At 41.3% G+C, this 21593-nt stretch overlaps 1 protein-coding gene across 1 annotated transcript in view; it reads right to left on the bottom strand.

Annotated features, from left to right (window-relative positions):
• The window catches only part of ttyh2 (tweety family member 2), a 122484-nt gene that overhangs the window by 59549 nt on the left and 41342 nt on the right, over window positions 1–21593 (bottom strand). Inside the window, exon 3 of the mRNA XM_068004143.1 lies at window positions 12610–12721. Within this exon, the coding sequence (XP_067860244.1) occupies window positions 12610–12721 (112 nt within the window). The remainder of the gene's footprint in view (window positions 1–12609; window positions 12722–21593) is intronic.

Genomic DNA, 21593 nt, shown 5'->3' with positions numbered 1-21593 from the left:
TTACAAATGGATGAGAATGGAACGAAGCAGGGGCAGTCCACTGAGCTGCAAAATGCAGGATAGGCTTTGGAAGAGGGTGCCATGGTCTCCACGTTAAAAGCTGCAGAGAAGTTGAGGAGAGATAATGCACAATGGACACAGTCACAGAGGATGTCATTTGTGAGTTTCATTAGGGCCATGCGGTGCTGTGAGAGGAACGGAAACCTGTGGAGAGATTCAAACGTGGAGTGGCAGGAACAATGAGCATGGTTTGGGAGGTAACAACACGTTCAAGTTTGAAGAGGAAAGGAAGGTTGCAGATGGAGTGGTAGTTTGCAAGAAAAAGGGGTCGAGAAATGAATACAAGTACCAATCATATTTCTTTCCAAACTGGAGACTTTTTGTGCTAGATTAGCCTCCTGTTGACAGGTTAGCAGCAGAGTGGGACTACTGCCCACTCATAACTCAACTGCTAACCTTCCGGGAACCCTCATTATGTACCAGAGGTGAGTTTGGAGCAATAATACTGCTCCTGGTAGTTTTACTGCTGCCGGGAGAGGGGACAATTCGGGCCCACAGCGTTTAAAATGTTGCAGACAATTAAACGGCATGTGTTTCTGGAGAGCTGCAGATAGCAGCGGCCAAAGTACCTGACAGCGCAGCAGCCTCAGGGCATCAACAACTGGACGGGTTCCCAGATTCTCAGATGCACCGGTGAAGGTCCTCTTGACAGAACTGAGCACCAGAAGATTAAAACTGTTGGGCACTAAGTCCTCTAAGGTGGTGGTTCAGTCTGTATGGAGCCAAGTGACAGAAGCAGACAGTGCTACCTCCACCACCCTAAGTACTTCATTTGAAGGGACACCACGTCTGCTCCTCTCATGGATGCATGCACTCATTTGGGACAAGTGCCCACGCTACTCACATTGACCATGGTCTCATTATACCTGCAGGCGATAGCCCTGATCACAAAACATCACCCCAATACAATGGTACGACGGCTGGTATAGTGGATTCTCACATGACAACCGTGTCACATCAACTTTCTCGAAATCTAGCATTCACACACAGGAAAATGTGATTGGCATTGCACACCATTAACAGAATGAAAGTCTTTCCTGTCAGCTATATGCAGGCAGAAAGCTTGACAGCATCATGAGTTTAACCTTCTGTACTTTGATGGGGAGAAACGAAGTTAAAGCCAGGTTCCCACCTCAAAAAGAAAGTGAGTATCTCCTTTGCCATCCTTTATGGCCAATAAGGTTCCTGAGCAATCCAGTCTGTTCCACAGATCCATTTACAGACACGTTTTGAGACTAGGAATCCATTTTATCACACTTCTAAAGGAAATGCTGTCTCATCAATTTGGACAGAATATTCTATACAGTTGGAACTTTTTCTTCTTAATGCCCATCCCTCCCCACAGAGTTTATCCTAGTATTTTGTAAAAATGGAAACTCTCTAATAAGCCCATATAACCCACTTCAAATTTTTGTTTGGGCACTTATATAAACAGGATAAAAATGGACACACAATACCTAATGCAGAACGTGTAAGTAATCTGTCTCCTGCCCCACCATTGGATTTATTTACTCTTCAACCACCATCCAACCCTCCAAACAAATAAACACAAGAAATCTCATTAAATTTAGGAAATTTTATTTAAGAAAATATCAAACTCTGCACATGACAAACCCAGAGGAAAAATCCCCATCAGGCAGTCAATATTATATTAAAATGAACTGGTATCTAACAAAAGGTTCTTCGTGGCACCAGAATACTGGACACCAGCAACTTACACAATCATAAGATTAAGTTCTAAAAAAAAGCTACAAAGGATTTTGTGCTGGTGATGGTGGGGGAGAGGGAGGGGTAAGAGAGGAGGAATCGGAGATCTTAACTGGCCCTGCAGGAGATTTACTATAATTCTGACTCACTTCTTAGAATCCCAAGTGATTTATTTTCCTCCAGAAGCTGAATACAGTAGTTCAGCTTGAGGTTGAAAATACATACATGACAGCAACTTAAAACGTGAATTAAATCTGCTATGGAATAATTATTTTCCTCTCAATATCAACTAATCCTGTTCTACCAAAAACTTGGTGCTGAATTCAGTTTTATCTCTGTCAATGCAGCACCATTTTTTTTTACTACACACTGCCAAATCCAAAACTGTCACTTATAATCCAAAACTGTCACACATTATCCACTTCCAATGGAAGCTGCTCGAAGAGGCAGTCTGACCATTAAGCAGTGATGTGCCAGGTCTACTATAACAGTGGAGGATACTATAGAATCACAAAAATTATCATGGTACATATAAAACACTGTTTGTTTATGTAATCACTGCTGCTAGTTCAACCCTTTTCAGACGAATAGATTTATACCAGATTATAGATTTAGGCATTTGTTACTGGTTGAAGTACATTGCACGTACTGCGCACCCATGGTTTTGCTCTAAGAGGAACACCGGTGCACAAGGCTGTTCCCGATTTCTGGTAAAATTGACCACTGAGAATATGCCTCACCCCTGCCAGGTGTGAGGTAACAAGGTTTAATGTACCTCACCCCTGCGAGCACCTATAGTATAACAGCAGGAGATTGCTGTTTGTACTGATATTAAATCTATAGCATCTTACTATCCTACATTATATCTGGATAAGCTAAAACTTCCTCCAGCTTAAAAAGTAGGCAAAATCAAAGCCATCATCTTCAAGTTCCCACAAACATTTATGCGCCTCCAGCCTTGACTCATTCACTCACTCTCTCTCCATCTACTATCTCAGACTTACTGCATTGCTCAAACCCAAGATCAGCTTCTTCTCCCAAACCTAACCTGGCACCAAGACCACTTTCTTTCACCTCACAACATGGTCTGCCATCTGTCCCTCCTTCTCCCCCTTTGCCGTTGGAACCCTAATCTATCCTTTTATTACCTCCCTGATACATTTCAATGCACTCATCGCCAGCATTCCCACTTCTATCGTTAATAAACTACAATCATCCAGAACGCCGCACACCATGTCCAGACCTACACTAAAGTCCACGTCCCATCACTCCTACCCTTGCCAAGTTCCACTGGCTTTCCGAATCCCATAGAATCAACGAAGATTCTTTATCTTAATCAATTGTTGTTGGGTTTTAGTGCGTCTCTGGTAGAGGGGGGATGGGACCATGAGGATGGAGCCAAATAAATGCGATTTACAGTTTCTATTGTAGCGCACAATCCATAAATGGGTGTTGCAAACAAGATGATCCTGAAAGCAAAGTGCTACTGTTAATTCAGGTTTCATATATTTTTTAAAATCACTGTGCAGACCCCTGTATCACTGTGGTGGATGTGCGGGATATAAAACAATTGGTACAAAAGCTATTAAACACTGGCCCAATCACTGGATACAATTGGGTTGCAATGTGGTGTACCCAGTCAGCCTCTGAATTAGTCTTCGACAGACCAACACAACAAAGTGGAACAATGCAGCAGTATAAATGGGGTGGGAGGGCTGCAGAGGTCGTCTGACCCAGACCAAGATAGCAAAAAGTATAAAAGCACCTTTGTACTGCAGTACAGGATGTCAAATACAGATTCTGAATACATTTACAACTGAATTCACTTGTAAACATTTACCACAATTTCCTCAATATCTATTCAAATTCATGTGAAGTTTTCTTTGTTCAACAATTGCCAGGAAATGAATCACATATTTTTCTGATTTAAATCAGCTCATTTTGTACTAGCTCTGTCAAAAGGTGCTTTTTTTAAAACCCAAACCTTAAAAGTTATCAATTCAATGAATTTACTATTTTACAATTTCTAGAAAGGAAACACTGCACTGCAAAGAATACCACAGTTCAAAACCAAGCTTAAGAAAATTTACTTCGTGCTTCAAAATTGAATTAATATTGAAACTTAATTGGAAAATTAAATCTACATACATTACATAGAATGTACAGCACCAAAACAGACCATTTGGCCCAATAGGTCCATGCTGGTGTTTATGCTCCATACCAGCCTCCTCCCTCCTTACTTCATCTAAGCCAACAGCATATCCTTCTATTCCTTTCTCTCTCATGTGTTTATCTAGCTTCCCCTTAAGTGTATCTATGCTAGTCACCTCAACTACTCCTTGTGGTAGCAAGTTCCACATTCCAACCAGAAGTTTCTCCTGAATTCCCTACTGGATTTATTAGTGACTATCTTATATTTATGGTCCTGAGTTCTGGTCTTCTTTTCAAGTGGAAACACCTTCTCTACGCCTACCCTATCAAACCCTTTCATAATCTTAAAGACCTCTATCAGGTCACGCCTCAGTCTTCTCTTTTCTAGAGAAAAGAGCTCCAGCCTGTTCAATCTTTCCTGATAGTTATAACCTCAGTTCTGGTATCATCCCCGTAAATTTTTTTTTGCATCTTCTCCAGTGCCCCTCTATCCTTTATAACATGGACACCAGAATGTTCACAGTATTCCAAGGGTGATCTAACTAAGGTTCTATACAAGTTTAACATAAGTTCTCTGCTTTTCAATTCTATTTCTCTAGAAATGAACCCAAGTGCTTGGTTTGCTTTCTTTAAAAAAAAAATGGCCTTATTAACCTGTGTAGCTACTTTGTGATTTATGTATCTGTACCCCCAGTTTCCTCTGCTCCTGTACCCCATTTGGACTCTTACTTTCCAAGGAGTATGTGGCATCCTTATTCTTCCTACCAAAATGTAATATCTCACACTAATCTATATTGAAATTCATTTGCCAATTACACAGCCATTCTGCAAGTTTAATATCTTCCTGTATTTTATCGCAGTCATCCAGAGTATTAATTGTAACCCCCAATTTGGTGTCATTTGTAAATTTTAAAATTGTATTTCCGATTCTAAATACTTTATGTAAATCATAGAAAATTTACAGCACAGAAGGAGGCCATTCGGCCCATCGTGTCTGCACAGGCCGAAAATGAACCACCCTAATCCTACTTCCCAGCACTTGTGCCGTGACCTACAAGGCTACGGACCATCAGGTGTACATCCAGGTACCTTTTAAATGAGTTGAGGGTTTCTACCTCTACCACCCTTTCAGGCAGGGAGTTCCAGAACCCTACCACCCTCTGGGTGAAAAAAATTTTCCTCAGCTCTCCTCTAATCCTTCCACCAATCACTTTAAATCTATGTCCCCTGGTTATTGACCTCTCTGCTAAGGGAAATAGGTCCTTCCTATCCTCTCTATCCAGGCTGCTCATAATTTAGTACACCTCAATTAAATCACCTATCAGCCTCCTCTGTTCCAACAACAACAACCCCAGCCTACCCAATCTTTCCTCATAGTTAAAATTCTCCAGTCCTGGCAACATCCTCGGAAATCTCCTCTGTACTCTCTCTTGTGCAATTACATCCTTCCTGTAATGTGGTGATCAGAACTGTACACAGTACTCAAGCTGTGGTCTAACCAGTATTTTATACAGTTCCAGCATAACCTCCCTGCTCTTATATTCTATGCCTCAGCTAATAAAGGAAAGTTTTCCATATGCCTTCTTAACCACCTTATCTACCTGTCCTGCTACCTTCAGGGATCTGTGGACATGCACTCCAAAGTCCCTCACTTCCTTTATACCTTTCAGTATCCTCCCATTTATTGTGTACTCCCTTGCCTTGTTTGCCCTCCCCAAATACATTACCTCACACTTTTCTGGATTGAATTCCATTTGCCACTTTTCTGCCCACCTGGCCAGTCCATTGATATCTTCCTGCAGTCTACAGCTTTCCATCTCACCATCAACCACACGGCCAATTTTTGAATCATCTGCAAATTTCTTAATCATGCCCCCTACATTTAAATCCAAATCATTAATATATATCACAAAAAGCAAGGGATCTAGTACGAGCCTTGCAGAACCCCACTGGAAACAGCCTTCCAGTCACAAAAACACCCGTCGACCATCACCCTTTGCTTCCTGCCACTGAGTTAAATTTTGGATCCAACTTGCCACTCTCCCTTGGAACCCATGGGCTTGTACTTTTTTGACCAGTCTGCCATGTGGGACCTTGTCAAAAGCCTTGCTAAAATCTGTGCAGACTACATCAAATGCACTATCCTCATCGACCCTCCTTGTTACCTCCTCAAAAAATTCAATCAAGTTAATCAGACACGACCTTCCCTTAACAAATCTGCGCTGACTGTCCTTGATTACTCCATGCCTTTCTAAGTGACGGTTTATCCTGTCCCTCAGAATTGATTCCAATAATTTGCCCACCACCGAGGTTAGACTGACTGGCCTGTAATTACTCAGTCTATTCATGGCTCCCTTTTTAAACAAAGGTACAATGTTATCGTCCTCCAATTCTCCGGCACCAGGCCTGTATCCAGTGAGGATTGGAAAATCATGGTCAGAGCCTCTGCTATCTCCTCCCTTGCTTCTTTTAACAGCCTGGGAAGATTTCATCCAGCCCTGGTGATTTATCTACTTTCAAAGGTGCTAATCCCCTTAATACTTCCTCCATCACTAGTTGATCCCACCCAATATTTCAGACTCCTCTTCCTTAACTACAATGTCTGCATCGTCCCTCTCTTTTGTGAAGGCAAACGCAAAGTATTCATTAAGAACCATAATATCTTCTGCCTCCACACATAGGTTACCTTTTTGGTCTCCAATTGGCCCTACTCTTTCCTAAGTTATCCTCTTGCTCTTAATGTATTGATAAAACATCTTTGGATTTTCCTTGATTTTACTTGTCAATATTCTTTCACGCCCTCCCTTTGCTTTCCTAATTTCCTTTTAATTTCACCCCTGCACTTTTTATACTCCTCTAGGCTTTCTGGTGAACAACAGTGGTTCCAGCACCAATCCTTGTGGAACACCACATCCCACCTTTTGCCAGTCTGAGTAACTACCTTTAACCCCTAACTTTTGTTTTATTCGTTCATGGGATGTGGGCGTCGCTGGTGAGGCCAGCATTTATTGCCCATCCCTAAATGCCCTTGAGAAGGTGGCGGTGAGCCGCCTTCTCGAACCGCTGCAGTCCGTTTGGTGAAGGTTCTCCCACAGTGCTGTTAGGAAGGGAGTTCCTAGATTTTGATCCAGCAACGATGAAGGAACGGCGATACATTCCCAAGTCGGGATGGTGTGTGACTTGGAGGGGAACGTGCAGGTGGTGTTGTTCCCATGTGCCTGCTGCCCTTGTCCTTCTAGGTGGTAGAGGTCACGGGTTTGGGAGGTGCTGTCAAAAAAGCCTTGGCGAGTTGCTGCAGTGCATCCTGTGGATGGTACACACTGCAGCCACGGTGCGCCGGTGGTGAAGGGAGTGAATGTTTAGGGTGGTGGATGGAGTGCCAATAAAGCAGGCTGCTTTGTTCTGGATGGTGTCAAGCTTCTTGAGTGTTGTTGGAGCTGCACTAATCCAGGCAAGTGGAGAGTATTCCATCACACTCCTGACTTGTGCCTTGTAGATGGTGGAAAGGCTTTGGGGACACAGGAGGTGAGTCACTCGCCGCAGAATACCCAGCCTCTGACCTGCTCTTGTAGCCACAGTATTGATGTGGCTGGTCCAGTTAAGTTTCTAGCCAATGGTGACCCGCAGCATGTTGATGATGGGGTATTCGGCAATGGTAATGCCGTTGAATGTCAAGGGGAGGTGGTTAGACTCTCTCTTGTTGGAGATGGTCATTGCCCGGCGCTGGTCTGGCACGAATGTTACTTGCCACTTATCAGCCCAAGCTTCGATGTTGTCCAGGTCTTGCTGCATGCGGGCACGGACTGCTTCATTATTTGAGGGGTTGCAAATGGAACTGAACACTGTGCAATCATCAGCAAACATCCCCATTTCTGAACTTATGATGGAGGGAAGGTCATTGATGAAGCAGCTGAAGATGGTTGGGCCAAGGACACTGCACTGAGGAACTCCTGCAGCAATGTCCTGGGGCTGAGATGATTGGCCTCCAACAACCACTACCATCTTCCTTTGTGCTAGGTATGACTCCAGCCACTGGAGAGTTTTCCCCCTGATTCCCATTGACTTCAATTTTACTGGGGCTCCTTGATGCCACACTCGGTCAAATGCTGCCTTGATGTCAAGGGCAGTCACTCTCCCCTCACCTCTGGAATTCAGCTCTTTTGTCCATATTTGGACCAAGGCTGTAATGAGGTCTGGAGCCGAGTGGTCCTGGCGGAACCCAAACTGAGCATCGGTGAGCAGATTATTGGTGAGTAAGTGCCGTTTGATAGCACTGTCGACGACACTTTCCATCACTTTGCTGATGATTGAGAGTAGACTGATGGGGCGGTAATTGACCAGATTGGATTTGTCCTGCTTTCTGTGGACAGGACATACCTGGGCAATTTTCCACATTGTCGGGTAGATGCCAGTGTTGTAGCTGTACTGGAACAGTTTGGCCAGAGGCACGGCTAGTTCTGGAGTACAAGTCTTCAGCACTACAGCTGGGATGTTGTCGGGGCCCATAAGCCTTTGTTGTATCCAGTGCATTCGTGGAGTGAATCAAATTGGCTGAAGACTGGTTTCTGTGATGGTGGGGATATCGGGAGGAGGCAGAGATGGATCATCCACTCGGCACTTCTGGCTGAAGATGGTTGCAAACGCTTCAGCCTTGTCTTTTGCATTCACATGCAGGACTCTGCCATCATTGAGGATGGGGATGTTTCCATCCCGTTACTCCTCCTGTTAGTTGTTTAATTGTCCACCACCAATCACGACTGGATGTGGCAGGACTGCAGAGCTTTGATCTGATCCGTTGGTTGTGGAATCGCTTAGCTCTGTCTATAGCATGTTGCTTCCGCTGTTGAGCATGTATGTAGTCCTGAGTTGTAGCTTCACCAGGTTGGCACCTCATTTTTAGGTACGCTTGGTGCTGCTCCTGGCATGCTCTTCTACACTCCTCATTGAACCAAGGTTGATCCCCTGGCTTGTTAGTAATGGTAGAGTGAGGAATATACTGGGCCTTGAGGTTACAGATTGTGCTGGAATACAATTCTGCTGCTGCTGATGGCCCACAGCACCTATTGGATGCCATGTTTTGAGTTGCTAGATCTGTTCTGAATCTATCCCATATCGCACGATGTTAGTGCTACACAACATGTTGGATGGTACGGGGACTTGGTTTTCACGAGGACTGTACGGTGTTCATCCTATCAATACTGTCATGGATAGATGCAACTGTGACAGGTAGATTGGTGAGGATGAGGTCAAGTCGGTTTTTCCCCTCGTGTTGGTTCGCTCACCACCTGCTGCAGGCCAAGTCTGGCAGTTATGTCCTTCAGGACTCGGCCAGCTCGGTTAGTTGTGGTGCTACCGAGCCACTCTTGGTGGTTGACATTGAAGTCCCCCACCCAGAGTACATTCTGTGCCCTTGATACCCTCAGTGCTTCCTCCAAGTGGTGTTCAACATGGAGGAGGACTGATTACCACCTACCACCCTCCCTCAGCTGATGAATCAGCAGGAGGTTTCCTTGCCCATGTTTAACCTGATGTCATGTGATTTCATGGGGTTCGGAGTCAATGTTGAGGACTCCCAGGGCCACTCCCTCCTGACTGTATATCACTGTACCGCCACCTCTGGTCAGTCTGTCCTGCCGGTGGGACAGGACATACCCAGGGATGGTGATGGAAGAGTCTGGGACGTTGGCTGAAAGGTATGATTCTGTGAGTATGGCTATGTCAGGCTGTTGCTTGACTAGTCTGTGGGACAGCTCTCCCAAATTTGGCACAAATCCCCAGATGTTGGTGAGGAGACTTTGCAGGGTCGACTGGGCTTGGTTTGTCTTTGTCGAGTCCGGTGCCTAGTGGTCCTATGCCGGGTGGTCCATCCTGTTTTATTCTTATTATGACTTTTTTTTAAAAAGTGAGATTGGAGAACTGAGTGGCTTGCTAGGCCATTTCAGAGGGCGATTAAGAATCAACCACATTGCTGTGGGTCTGGAGACACATATGGGCCAGACCAGGTAAGGACGGCAGGTTTCCTTCACTAAAAGGACATTAGTGAACCAGATGGGTTTTTAACGTCAATCCGGTAGTTTCATGGCCACCATTGCTGATACTAATTTTTTTTATTCCAGATTTTATTTAATTAATTGAATTTAAATTACCCAGCTGCCGTGGCGGGATTTGAACTCATAACTCCGGATTACTAGTCCAGTAATATAACCACTAGGCTACCTTTAACCCCTACTCTCTGTTTGCTATCCATTCTCATACTTGTCCCCTGACCCCACATGCTCTGACCTCAGCCATGAGCCTACTATGTGGTACCTTCTGGCAGGCCTTTTGAAAATCCAAATATATTTCATCTACTGCATTACCCTTGTCTACCCTTTCTGTTATTTCTTCAAAGAATTCAGTAAGGTTGGTCGAGCATGACCTTCCCCTTTGAAATCTGTGCAGACTATTCTTTATTATATTTTCGGTTTCTAGATGTTTTTCTAGTACATCTTTGAGTGAGGATTTCATTATATCGACAATAACATCGACATTAAGCTAATAAGTGTATGGTGCCCTGTCTGGTTCTATCTCCCTTTCCAATGACACACACACACATATTATATCTATAGTGCCTCTGCTATCTATTCCCTAACTTCTTTTAATATGTGTGGATGCAATCCATCTGGACCAGGGGTTTTATCCTCTCCAAGGATAAGTAAAATTGATAAATAAAACTGAAGTGATCATTGGAGTAAAGATTACACCACATAAAACTACGTGTATTAAGTTGGCAAAGTTGCATAACACCAGTTCCTTTAGCAGCACTGAACTAAAGTTACAATTACCCACTCTCCATCGTTTTTGAAACTAAGAAGTTGAATGTCTCCATAGACATTTTAAATACTCTGGGTATTTTTTTTAGGCACCATGAAATAAATATACCACTGTAACACATAAGGTGGCTCTATCACTATATGTAAGGCACAATTAACTCCTAGGATTGTCTTAACCCATTTACACTGAAGAACCACTTCTTCCTTGTGTGTCCACCCATTTTATAAAGCAGATTCACTAACAGATAACTTTGTATGTGCAAAATTTGAACACATCGGGTTGCTTTGAGCAATGCTCAGTGAACAGTCATGGTGAATAACTTTGAAGAAAAGTCACAGTCTGATCCACAATGTCAGAAAAGGTCCACGCATGCTAGCAATATCAAATGACCTGTACAAGCAATACTGTTTATTTATTGCCAATATACCCAGTGGGTCCAAGAATCCTGGACCATCCCTTCTCAAATAGACTATTCGTGTCTCTGACAGCACTGTCAATGCTTTGCTTTAAGGAAGGGGTGTCCAACCTTTTGGAGTTGTGGGCCAGATACATATCTGCAAACCTGTGAGTGGGTGGCATGATTATACAGAACTATGAGCCCTGGATGGAAAGAAAATCCACATACTCCCATTAACAAAAATTTCCTATTAGAAAAGAAAGCAAGACCGTCCAAACACAAAAAAAGCGAGATTCCCCAGACACATCAAAAATAGTGAGATTCACATAAACGCATAAGTCCGCTCGTCATTCCCCCCATTCTCACCCACACTTCTTACATCTTCCCCCTCCCATAAAGCTTGAAAACTGGAATGCTTCAGCCTCAGCTCTAAACTTGCCAGGCTGGAGAACTGATTCGTGCAAAAACAAAATTTACCAATCTGGCAGAAGTCCTTTCGAGTACTCCAAGCCCTGGAAATTTACACGGCTGAAGCTGATCTGTAGTTTCAATTGCTTTGTGTGCTTAGGAGAAAAACAACGCGAGTTTGGGGGCTCGGTAAAAGTAACTAGCAGGTTTGTTTTGCCCAGCAGGCCACGTGTTCGACATCTAATTGCCCTGTCCCTATTAGAAACAATCCTGTTTGCTCTTAGCAATATTGGCTGCCAACTGGGGCAACAGTAACTATGCCAAGAAAAAGACATTACGAGATTGTGCACAAGAATAAGAATGTACAGGAGAAGGTCTGCACACAAGAATGTGCGTGAGTGTGCACGAGGGAGATGGCACACACAAATGCGGAGGGAGAGGATGCACGCGTAAGAGAGTTCATGTGTACAAGAGTGAGACAGCAGGGGAAGAGGGAGAAAAAGAGCACACAAGCAAGGGGAGAGAATGTGCACACTGGAAGGGGAGAGAAGGAGAAATAAATCATCATTCGGTGGCCATTTTCAGTGCAACAACACATTTTAATTTGAGATAACTTGAAGTTAGATTCTAATGTATTTTTTCTTCCATTTTATTTTACATTTGAAAGCTTTCAAAATGTTCTCTACTTTGCATTGTTATATATAGAAATCTTATTTTGTAAAGTACCCATTATTCTACTGATGTACAAGAACAATGAAGATTCAGTAATGCATACAGTCCAGAAATACAGTAATCTTCGAAAAGGTGCACAGATATGTTCTGGTTAGTATCAAAGGCAGCACAAGGAACCCATATTTGTTGAGTTTGGAGGTAAGGAAATTGCAATAACTGTAGGCATAAATAAAAACTCATGGTAGCACTTATTGTGCAAGATAATAACAACACTCAGAAAATACTGAAGCACAAGTAAATCTATTACAATACATTAGTTTCTTTTTTAAAAATTAAACTTTCCGTGAAAGAATATTGACACAAAATAGTTACCAGGTAGATGTAAAAACTAGTTGTCTTACCAAGCTATCAACTCCAGCAAGTGTGTGATTAGCATTGTAGATGGAGTAGGTAAGCTGGTAGACACCATCATTCGTTTCACTGTTTCCATAGAAGCCAACCCCAACAGCAGCACTGTAAAAGAAAAACTTACTTTAAAAGAAAGCAATACAATGGATCGTTACCAAGTCACTTACCAGTCGTGACAAACAATACCAGATGGAAAAGAAAATGAAGAACAAGGCAGTAAAGCAGCAAGGGGTTCAGATGGCATCTAACCACAAGCGGCACTTCAGCAGGTCATTAAATTCCTACGGCAATTAACACCTGTAATCCTTTACCAACTGTGTCGCATTTTCCAACATGTTACAAATTGTTTTTTCCCTTAAAACCTCTCACTGCCATATCGTCCAATCTCTACAGAATATAGAATTCTTTCAGATTGTGAATTGTAATGGTATTTACTATCCTCAAGACAATGCTAGCAGATCCCCTGTGGCATTGCTCCTTTTAAATGACATATGCTGTTTTACAAGAGAAATAATACATCATGTGATTCACAAGGCATTATTCTGCAAAGGTGGATCCATGTACCTTCAAAGCCATAAAGTCTAATTGTTGCCATCTCTGTTGCTAAACAGAGATTCAGATCATTCAGAATTTAATTGTTCCTTGGTTAGGGAAGTCCGCAGATTGTAATGTGCTAGTTATTAGCAGTGCAGAGGAAAAGAACCCAACATTTAAAGACTGTTTTGCATCTGTAACCAAGTGTGAAAGCTGTGATAGCATCATTTATATATACACACGAGTGAATTCTCTGACATTGCTCATGGTAACAGAGGATAAAGGGCAGGAACGTTATATCGTGCAAAACAACATATTATCCTGCTGCAAAAGCATATCCTTTAAGATGCAAAGTCTGCCTGATATCAAGTTAACAATGGGTCAGTTTATATGCTGGTCAATTATGAGGCTAGAGTCATTAGATCTAGTATGTTTTGTTGTTGAACAGTTTGCCTAGACATTCCAAATATTTTTGTATCTTATTTTCATCCCCCCTCCCAGATCCCCCCCATCCCCCACTGCCCCATAAAGTGTGACACAGAAACTTGTATTCGACAGTCTTAAATGTAATGGCCATGAAGTACATGCATACATCAAGTTTTTACTTCTTTATATTCAGTGACTGAATAAGTCAAACTGAGTTTTTAAAAGAAAGTATTTTTGGTGTGTCAGTGATAGATTTAAGCTTGAATTCAATGATTACATGCAGATTGAAGGAAAGACTAGAAAGGAATGAAAAAACTTCTATTTATATAGTGCCTTTCATGGCCTCTGGACATCCCAAAGTGCTTCAGAGCCAATGAAGTACTTTTGAAGTACACTGTTGTAATGTAGGCAAATGTAACAGTCAATTTGAACAAGGCACTGTCCCACAAACAACGATGAAATAAATGAGCAAATACTCTTTCTTCTATATATAAAAGTAATGTTGGTTATGGGGTAAATATTAGTCAAGACACTGGGAAAACGCTCCTAGTCTTCTTCAAATAGTGCCATGGGATCTCTTACGCCCACCTGAGAGAGAAGAGGGGTCCTCGATTTAACATTCATCCGAAACACAACAGCGCAACACTCCCTTATGCTGCACTGAAGTATTAGCTTAGATTATGCGCTCATGTCTTTAGAGAGTGGGGCTTGAACCCACAACCTTCTAACTCAAAAAGCAGGAGTGCCAGCACTGAATCAAGGCCGACACCTTGATTTCCATGGAAATTGTAAATCGGTAGCTTTTATTTTTAAAACTTAATTTAATTATGTAGCTAATTTTATCTGATATCTTTTTTAAAAATTCTGATGTGCAAATTGTCTGCCGCTTTTGGCGGAAGGGGAAAAGAGAGAAAGCACTTGCCAGACAATGCGAAAAAGAAAAGGATCAATAAAATACCTTTTTAGGATAGAGAATGCAAATAGATACTTCACTGCCTCACACATTTCCTTTTCAAACTTCATTGTCAATGCTTTCCTCTATCTTCAGAACATGTTGAACAGACATACGAGGAAAAAATACCTACATAGATATTACCTACAGATGTCCTCAAACCACTTGAATAGTTTACAAAAAGTTTTGTCACCGATCAATGCTCACCCTACACACTTCACTGGCTGGGTGCATTGGTAAACCGTGGAAATGCAACCCATCTGCAGTATGTGTCCAAATTGGCTGATTAAGGTTAGCCAGTCACTGAGCAACATGTACAATACCTAAGGAGGTCATTTCAGGAACATAAAAACTGGTCCTAGCGAGGAACTAGTCCTAGCGAGGAACGCAACTGAAAGGTTGGACAAGATTTGGAAGGATAGACACATATCTTTTGGAAATGTATGCGGAGGTCAATGAAAAAGAGTGTGACTTGCCTATTTTCTTAGAAAATTCAGCCCTCCTCTCAAAGAGAAAACAAACACAAAAATAAAACAAACTGATTTTGTGAAAGTATAATCAAAACATTTGGATTCATTAAAAAAATCAACTATTGTAATTTGAACTCTGCAATTTTCTAAAATCACATATTTAGCTAGTTGCAGAAATATGAAATAAGCTAGGTGGGAAACACTGGTATTTTATAAAATTTCAAAATTTACAAAGAAGAATAAAAAAATACATCCTTCAAGTGAATAGATTTGGCAAAATTAGGACAATACTGGGGGCTGAAGCAGTACCCTCCCTTATCTTCTAAGCTTCCCTGAAGGCTGTAGGGCCCGGCAACAGTAGGGATAGCTTTTGGGCAACAAAGCGGATTGCTACATCAATTCTAATGAGAGAAATTTTATTGTATTACTCGAGAGTTATTGTAAAACCTTATAATGGAAATCAGATTGCCTAGATTTTTAAAATGTATTCCTTTGATAACAGCATACTTTACGACAATTGTGAAATATACATATTTGTGTTTTGTGTCCACACAGAAAGCTTCTATTTTCAGATGTGCCATGAAGGGTAAATACTTGCTAACAGGGTGAGGGACGGTAAAAAAGAACTGGGTCACGCAAGTTCCCCTCCTAACAGCTAAATCAACAATGGCATTAGCAAAGATCCAGAGTCCTGCCAATCCTGTTGCCAAAGATATGAAAAAACATTTCTCTTCCATTTTATTTAAATGGCACATATAAGAAATTTGATTCTTTAATTGAGTTCTATTTTATAGCATACGAAGACTTTGCCCTAGAAATCCAAAACACCCAGTGCATTTAAAAACAGTGCGGAAAATTGAAAATACTTCTGTCAAGTTGGAATTCAAATTCATCAAGGGAGCGAATTCCTCTTTCTTCCCCCACAGAATATTTACATATATGTGCAGCAACATATTGAAAATTAATGGAAACATAAGAATCTACAGGACAAGAGACCATTTCGATCCATCTGGCCGACCTAGAGTTCAAGCACAATACACACTTCATCGAGTACATTCCCCGCAATTGATTTTACTACCAAATGCCTGTCAAACTCCCCCTTATAATTACTAATGTACTCAGCCTCGAAAGCCATCCATTCTGTGAAACAATTCTATCTGATCTGTTCATTCACCGAGTCTCTTCTGAGCTTCATCCCATGCCTCCTTTGTTAATGCTCTCAGAGTCACGACACACAGTTTCTCAGGGTTCAACTCATGAAAACCTTGTGGATTTCCTCTCAAACTCAATTTCTGTGGTCTCTCCTTGTAGCTCAGGTGTCTTGATACAAAGTATAAAAAAGGTAGCCAGCCATCTGAAGCACCTATCTCCATACCGCGATGTCCTCCTTGTAACATGGTGACGAGACTGCACACAATATTCCAGATGGCGACATTCGTCTGTTGTGGCAATTTGCAAGGAAATAAATTTATATTGTTTCAATGCAATGGGCACAAAGTTGCAGCTCTCACAAAGCAGCAGCTCTCACAAAGCAGCACATGTGCCATGCCTGAATTGTATCCGAGAAGTTTATGTTGCATTACAGGAGGAGTGTGCAAAGAAGATGCAGGAGGCAATGCAAGGTCAGGAGAAGGTTGCAGAGGTTGATGGCAGAGGCCATGGAGGGATTTGAAGACAAGAATGAGGATTTTAAGTTCAATGCATTGGGGGACATGGAGCCATGGATGCCAATAAAAACCAGAATATTATAGGAACACTGATATAAATTTTATAAAACTGAATTAAACTGCATTTACAAAATTCCCACAATGAACAAAAACCAACCATAAAAAAAATGTTGGTCATGCAACATGCATGAGTTTCATAGCAGGGTATGCTACTCATGTTCTTTTTCTCACTTACGCTCAACTCCAAAACAAGAGAAGCAGTAAGAGATCTAATGAAATTTTATGGAATGAACACAAAATGTTGGAGGCTATGGTCATTAAATTTTTGCGATATTTAAACATGTATCGCAGAGAACCAGTTTGTAAATTTCTTTTGGTGCAGGTCAATGAGTTCTAATGTTGTCGGGATTAGTGTTGCAGAATTTTAATCAAAAAGGAATCTTTTACCAAAAGCTCTTAATCTCCTTTAATAAAATCAACCTTGAGGCCACACAAATCAATCCATCCCACTCTAATATGGAATTAAGCTATCAAGTCCGATGTACACTTGTAAGACATATTTGATAAGTCATTCGTCAACAAACTTTTTCCAATGAACTAGTTCACTTGCCCATAAGTTTGTAATTCCAGATCTCTGCTACAATATGCATCTACCCGATTTTTATATCATATTTATAAAACACATCCACAGCCTTCCAAGTACCTTGCTCAATTTTCCATGATTCTGCATAATGTGTCCATAGCTTATTCAATCATTTCAAAAGGGAATTGGATAAATACGTGAAAGGAAAAAATTTACAGGGCTATGGGAAAGAGCAGGGGAATGGGACTAATTGGATAGCTCTATCAAACAGGTTGAATGGCCTCCTCCTGTGCTGTACTTGCTATGATACAATGATGACGGATAGCTCAGCTGAGCCACATTCTATCATCACCTAAGATTCACAATTTCAGTTGGATAGTGAAGGAGAGAGGAACTATGACTAATTTTCTCTCATCACCAGCACAGTGTGGCTGATGTGACGATATCCTCAGCTTAAGTTGGCCGTCTCAGATAAAGGGTCACATCTGGGCCCTGCCTGGGCCTGTATGAATCAAGGCCAGTGTACATGATGGATCCACCCACTGAGCCATCATCAGAGTTTAGAGGTAGATTTCAATTTTTGATTCTCGGAACTGTCAGATACCTGGGTTAAACTTTATTAAAAAAAAACACACTTGCCTGTATTATTTCTTTAAATTAGTTATAATCATTTAGAAAATTAAAAATATGTACAAAAAATAATTCAATACATGTTTCCGTTGCTCCCCCCCCCCCACTAAACCCTGGAGACATTGAAAAAAAAATAAGCTTTTTCCAAATAACAATAGTGACTTCAGAAGGACTTTTGCCGTAAGTAGTAAGTCAAATAGCTCAATTATGCAAATCCTGTACTGAACTAAATCTCCCTCAGGATGATTAGTTAAACTGTGAATAGTTTAACAGTGGATAGCATGACAATCAATTAATTTTTCCCCAAACCGGAGAGCATCAAAAGGGAATGAATGCTCGACAAAGAGATCCTTAAAACATCAACTCAAATTTGAATAATCTACATATTATACTGAAGATTGTCTCACCAGCTCAGGTTTTGTAAAAACAAAATTAGTATTTACAGAACTGAAATATAAACCACCCCAACAATAATGAGATACATAACTTGGAGTATAAATGAAAGTGTACCTCAATCTTAAAAAGCAGAATAAATGATAATGGTCATTGCATGGGTTTGAAAATGAATTGAACTGAATGTTCTAAAGATTTGACATGTTATAACAGGAAATTTTTCACTGCTTAAAAAGTGTTAAATAATTTCTTACAAAAACTAAAACGCTTAAGGCCTTTAACCTGTGTCATCCATGGTACAAGAACTGAATATTGAGCCGATAATGTTTGTTCCAAGTATAATGCACCATTTTGCAATGTAGTTAGATAGTGGGTGGGCAACATTTAACCAGTTTCCTCAGTCTGCTCACAACAAACAGTTGGCCTGATAAGTACAGTAACAAACCTACTGCTCATTTTTTCAAAAAGAATTTCCTGTGGCGTTGCTCACAACGAGTCGAAGGATATGGTCTTTTATTCCACGTAAGAAGTAACATCGTATCAGGACGACCAATTCAGGGTAATTGGAGTTAAATTGTGTTTTTATTACACTTAAGGAGGATTAGTGGTATTTTCAGCTCAAATTCCATGATTATATGTATATTTGTGTGTAAAGTACGAATCAATGGCCTGGATAATTTTATATTAATTTAAGTAACTAATTTTACCCCTCATTAATGGGGAAGAGCAGTATCCACTCACAATTCCTCAACTGCCTCTGTGGTCAAGATTGCTTGTCCTACATCCAGTCTTGAATGAGCCACACTTTCCTCCAGTTAAACATTGGGATGGCCACAGGCATTGTCTTCACTCCCTGACACAATCTCCGTTTCATCGCCATGGATTCTATCCCACCTGGCCACTGCCTCAGACTGTTTGCAACCTCAGCGTCCAATTTGATCCCCGGCTGAGTTTCTGACAGCATATCCTCTTCATCACAAAGAACACCTAATTCCACCCGGCAGTTGGGGGGGGGGGGGGGGGGAAATTCCATTGCACCAGCAGCCTTCGGCAAAATTGCAAAACAGCTTCTAGAACCAGTTCTGTAATATAAATAATCTATAAACACCATACGAGAAATTAATTGTTATTTAAAAGCATGAGCAAGGGTGAGAAAACAAAAATAAAAAAATTAATTTTGCCCAAGATATTCACAGACTTATTCCAGCCACTTAGTGTCTGCTTTGGACTGCTTCCCTCATTAACTGTGGAAGGAAATATCATCAACATATGACTGAAGAGCAAATGTTCAGAAATCCAATAGCATGCATTAAGCATAACCTATTAATTCCATCACACGCTACTACAAGCCTTAGGCCATCAATTCAGGGCATTAAAATTGTTCTACGAAGATGTATTGATTTCATTGCACATCTGCCATACGAATAGTCCACCATCAGTACTAATATGACCTATATGCAACTTAGTATCCACCACTACTCAGTTCCCCTCCCCCAAAGTGCTCTTTTCCTTGGTTCCCAACAATTATTCTCCGTGCTAAATACATGTCAGTGTGTTTATTCCAGCTGCTCCATTTTAAAAATCCCTGTTCACTTCAGTGCAGTACTGAGGGAGTGCTACACTGTCCAAGGTGCCATCTCTTGAATGAGACATTAAACCAAGGCCCCATCTGCCCTCTCAGGTGGACATCAAAGATCCCATGGCACTTTTCAAGGAAGAGCTGGAGAGTTCTCTTGTGTCCTGGATAACGTTTATCCCTCAATCAACATCACAAACAGATTATCTGGTCATTTATCTCACTGCTCTATGCTGGACCTTGATGTGCACAAATTGGCTGCATTATTTCCCTACACAACAGTAACTACAATTGAAAAGTACATTGTTGGCCATGAAGTGCTTTGGGACATCCGGTGGTCATCAACGGTCCTATGTACATCCCAATTCTTTCATCAGGAAACAAAAGTACATTATTTTGAGACATGGCTATTCCAGTCTCCTCTATTTTAAGTTTTCAAAACATAGGCATAGAGTTTTATAATGGAAGCAATATAGCCATCTTCAGGGAACATTACAGTGCTCCGAGACAGATGGCATTTTATGGATAATCTTCCCTTTCGTGATCAATTGCAAGGCAGTGTAGAACAGCTATCTGGCTGTTAAAACCTTCCATTTTGCTCAAGATGTTTTGAATGTTTGTAACAGCAGTTCCATTCAATGCAAAACCAATTTATTCTCACTGTGGGGAATAGGTTAGTTTGATATCATAAGGCGAGGCTGGGATAACCATTGCTCCCAACAGTATTCAGATTCCCATTATAAGAAAATGGAGAAAGGAGTGATATTTAAAATGGAGCCACTAAAGCATTTGGGATGAGGGCTCAGATGGACAAGAAGTATTGGAGACGCATTGAGGGAGAAGAGGTCAGAGCAGAAACATATGGAGGGAGGAAACAGAGCACTGAACAAAAACCATGCAGTATCAAATGCTGCCTCCTGATACTCAAATTGTTATGTACACATGTCATGGAACACACAGGCATGTCTGAATTCTGAACTTCTGTAATATATCCACATCAAGGGGAGGGATGTCAGTGCCTTCCCCCCTTTGATTCCCAGTGTCACCAAAAAGCAGTCCCAGTTTGGCCAAAAACTTCCATTACTCTGCCCCATTGTGTCTTACCTCTAATCAGATTCAATGCACCAGTACGCCATTCCTCATGGACTCTCCGTGAGATACAACTATAAAAAAGTTATGGTGTAGACTTCACCCACTAGGCGTGCCACAAATTGTCTTTTGCCCTCTCTCTCCTCCCCCCCCCCCCCCCCCCCCAATTAACATTAACTTTCAATGTCCTACATCATCTTCATTAACCAGCTTTAACCCCTGACCCAAACCAGGATCTTTCTTCGCCGTACCCTTAGAATAGTGAGTTAAAACCTGATCACTACATTTATAAACAAACTATAAAAAGCCGGTTTACTTTTTTTTGTCAATTTCATTCACTGCCATCACTTGTGAAGCAGCAAAATACATGGAAGTTTTATTTACACATTCATTTCATAATGAGTCTAGACACCATGCATAACAAAGAACATGTGTTTAATACAGGAAACTTGCAAAAAAGGCAAACAGTACATCGATTGGTCTCAACTGAATATCAAGTAACATGTAGTAACATTTCTTAAATCCTCTGTCACTTCGTTTCATTAATTCCTTTATCCTGTTCATAAAAATAACAGCCCTACAAGTCAAGGCTTGTGAAGCAATATTTTTTAAAAATTCAAAAGTAGAATAACGGGCCAGAATTTTCTATCAAAATAA

The sequence above is a fragment of the Heptranchias perlo genome, chromosome 23 (assembly GCF_035084215.1).
Source record: "Heptranchias perlo isolate sHepPer1 chromosome 23, sHepPer1.hap1, whole genome shotgun sequence".
Classification (NCBI taxonomy): domain Eukaryota; kingdom Metazoa; phylum Chordata; class Chondrichthyes; order Hexanchiformes; family Hexanchidae; genus Heptranchias; species Heptranchias perlo.
This window is presented reverse-complemented; position numbering and strand designations above follow the sequence as displayed.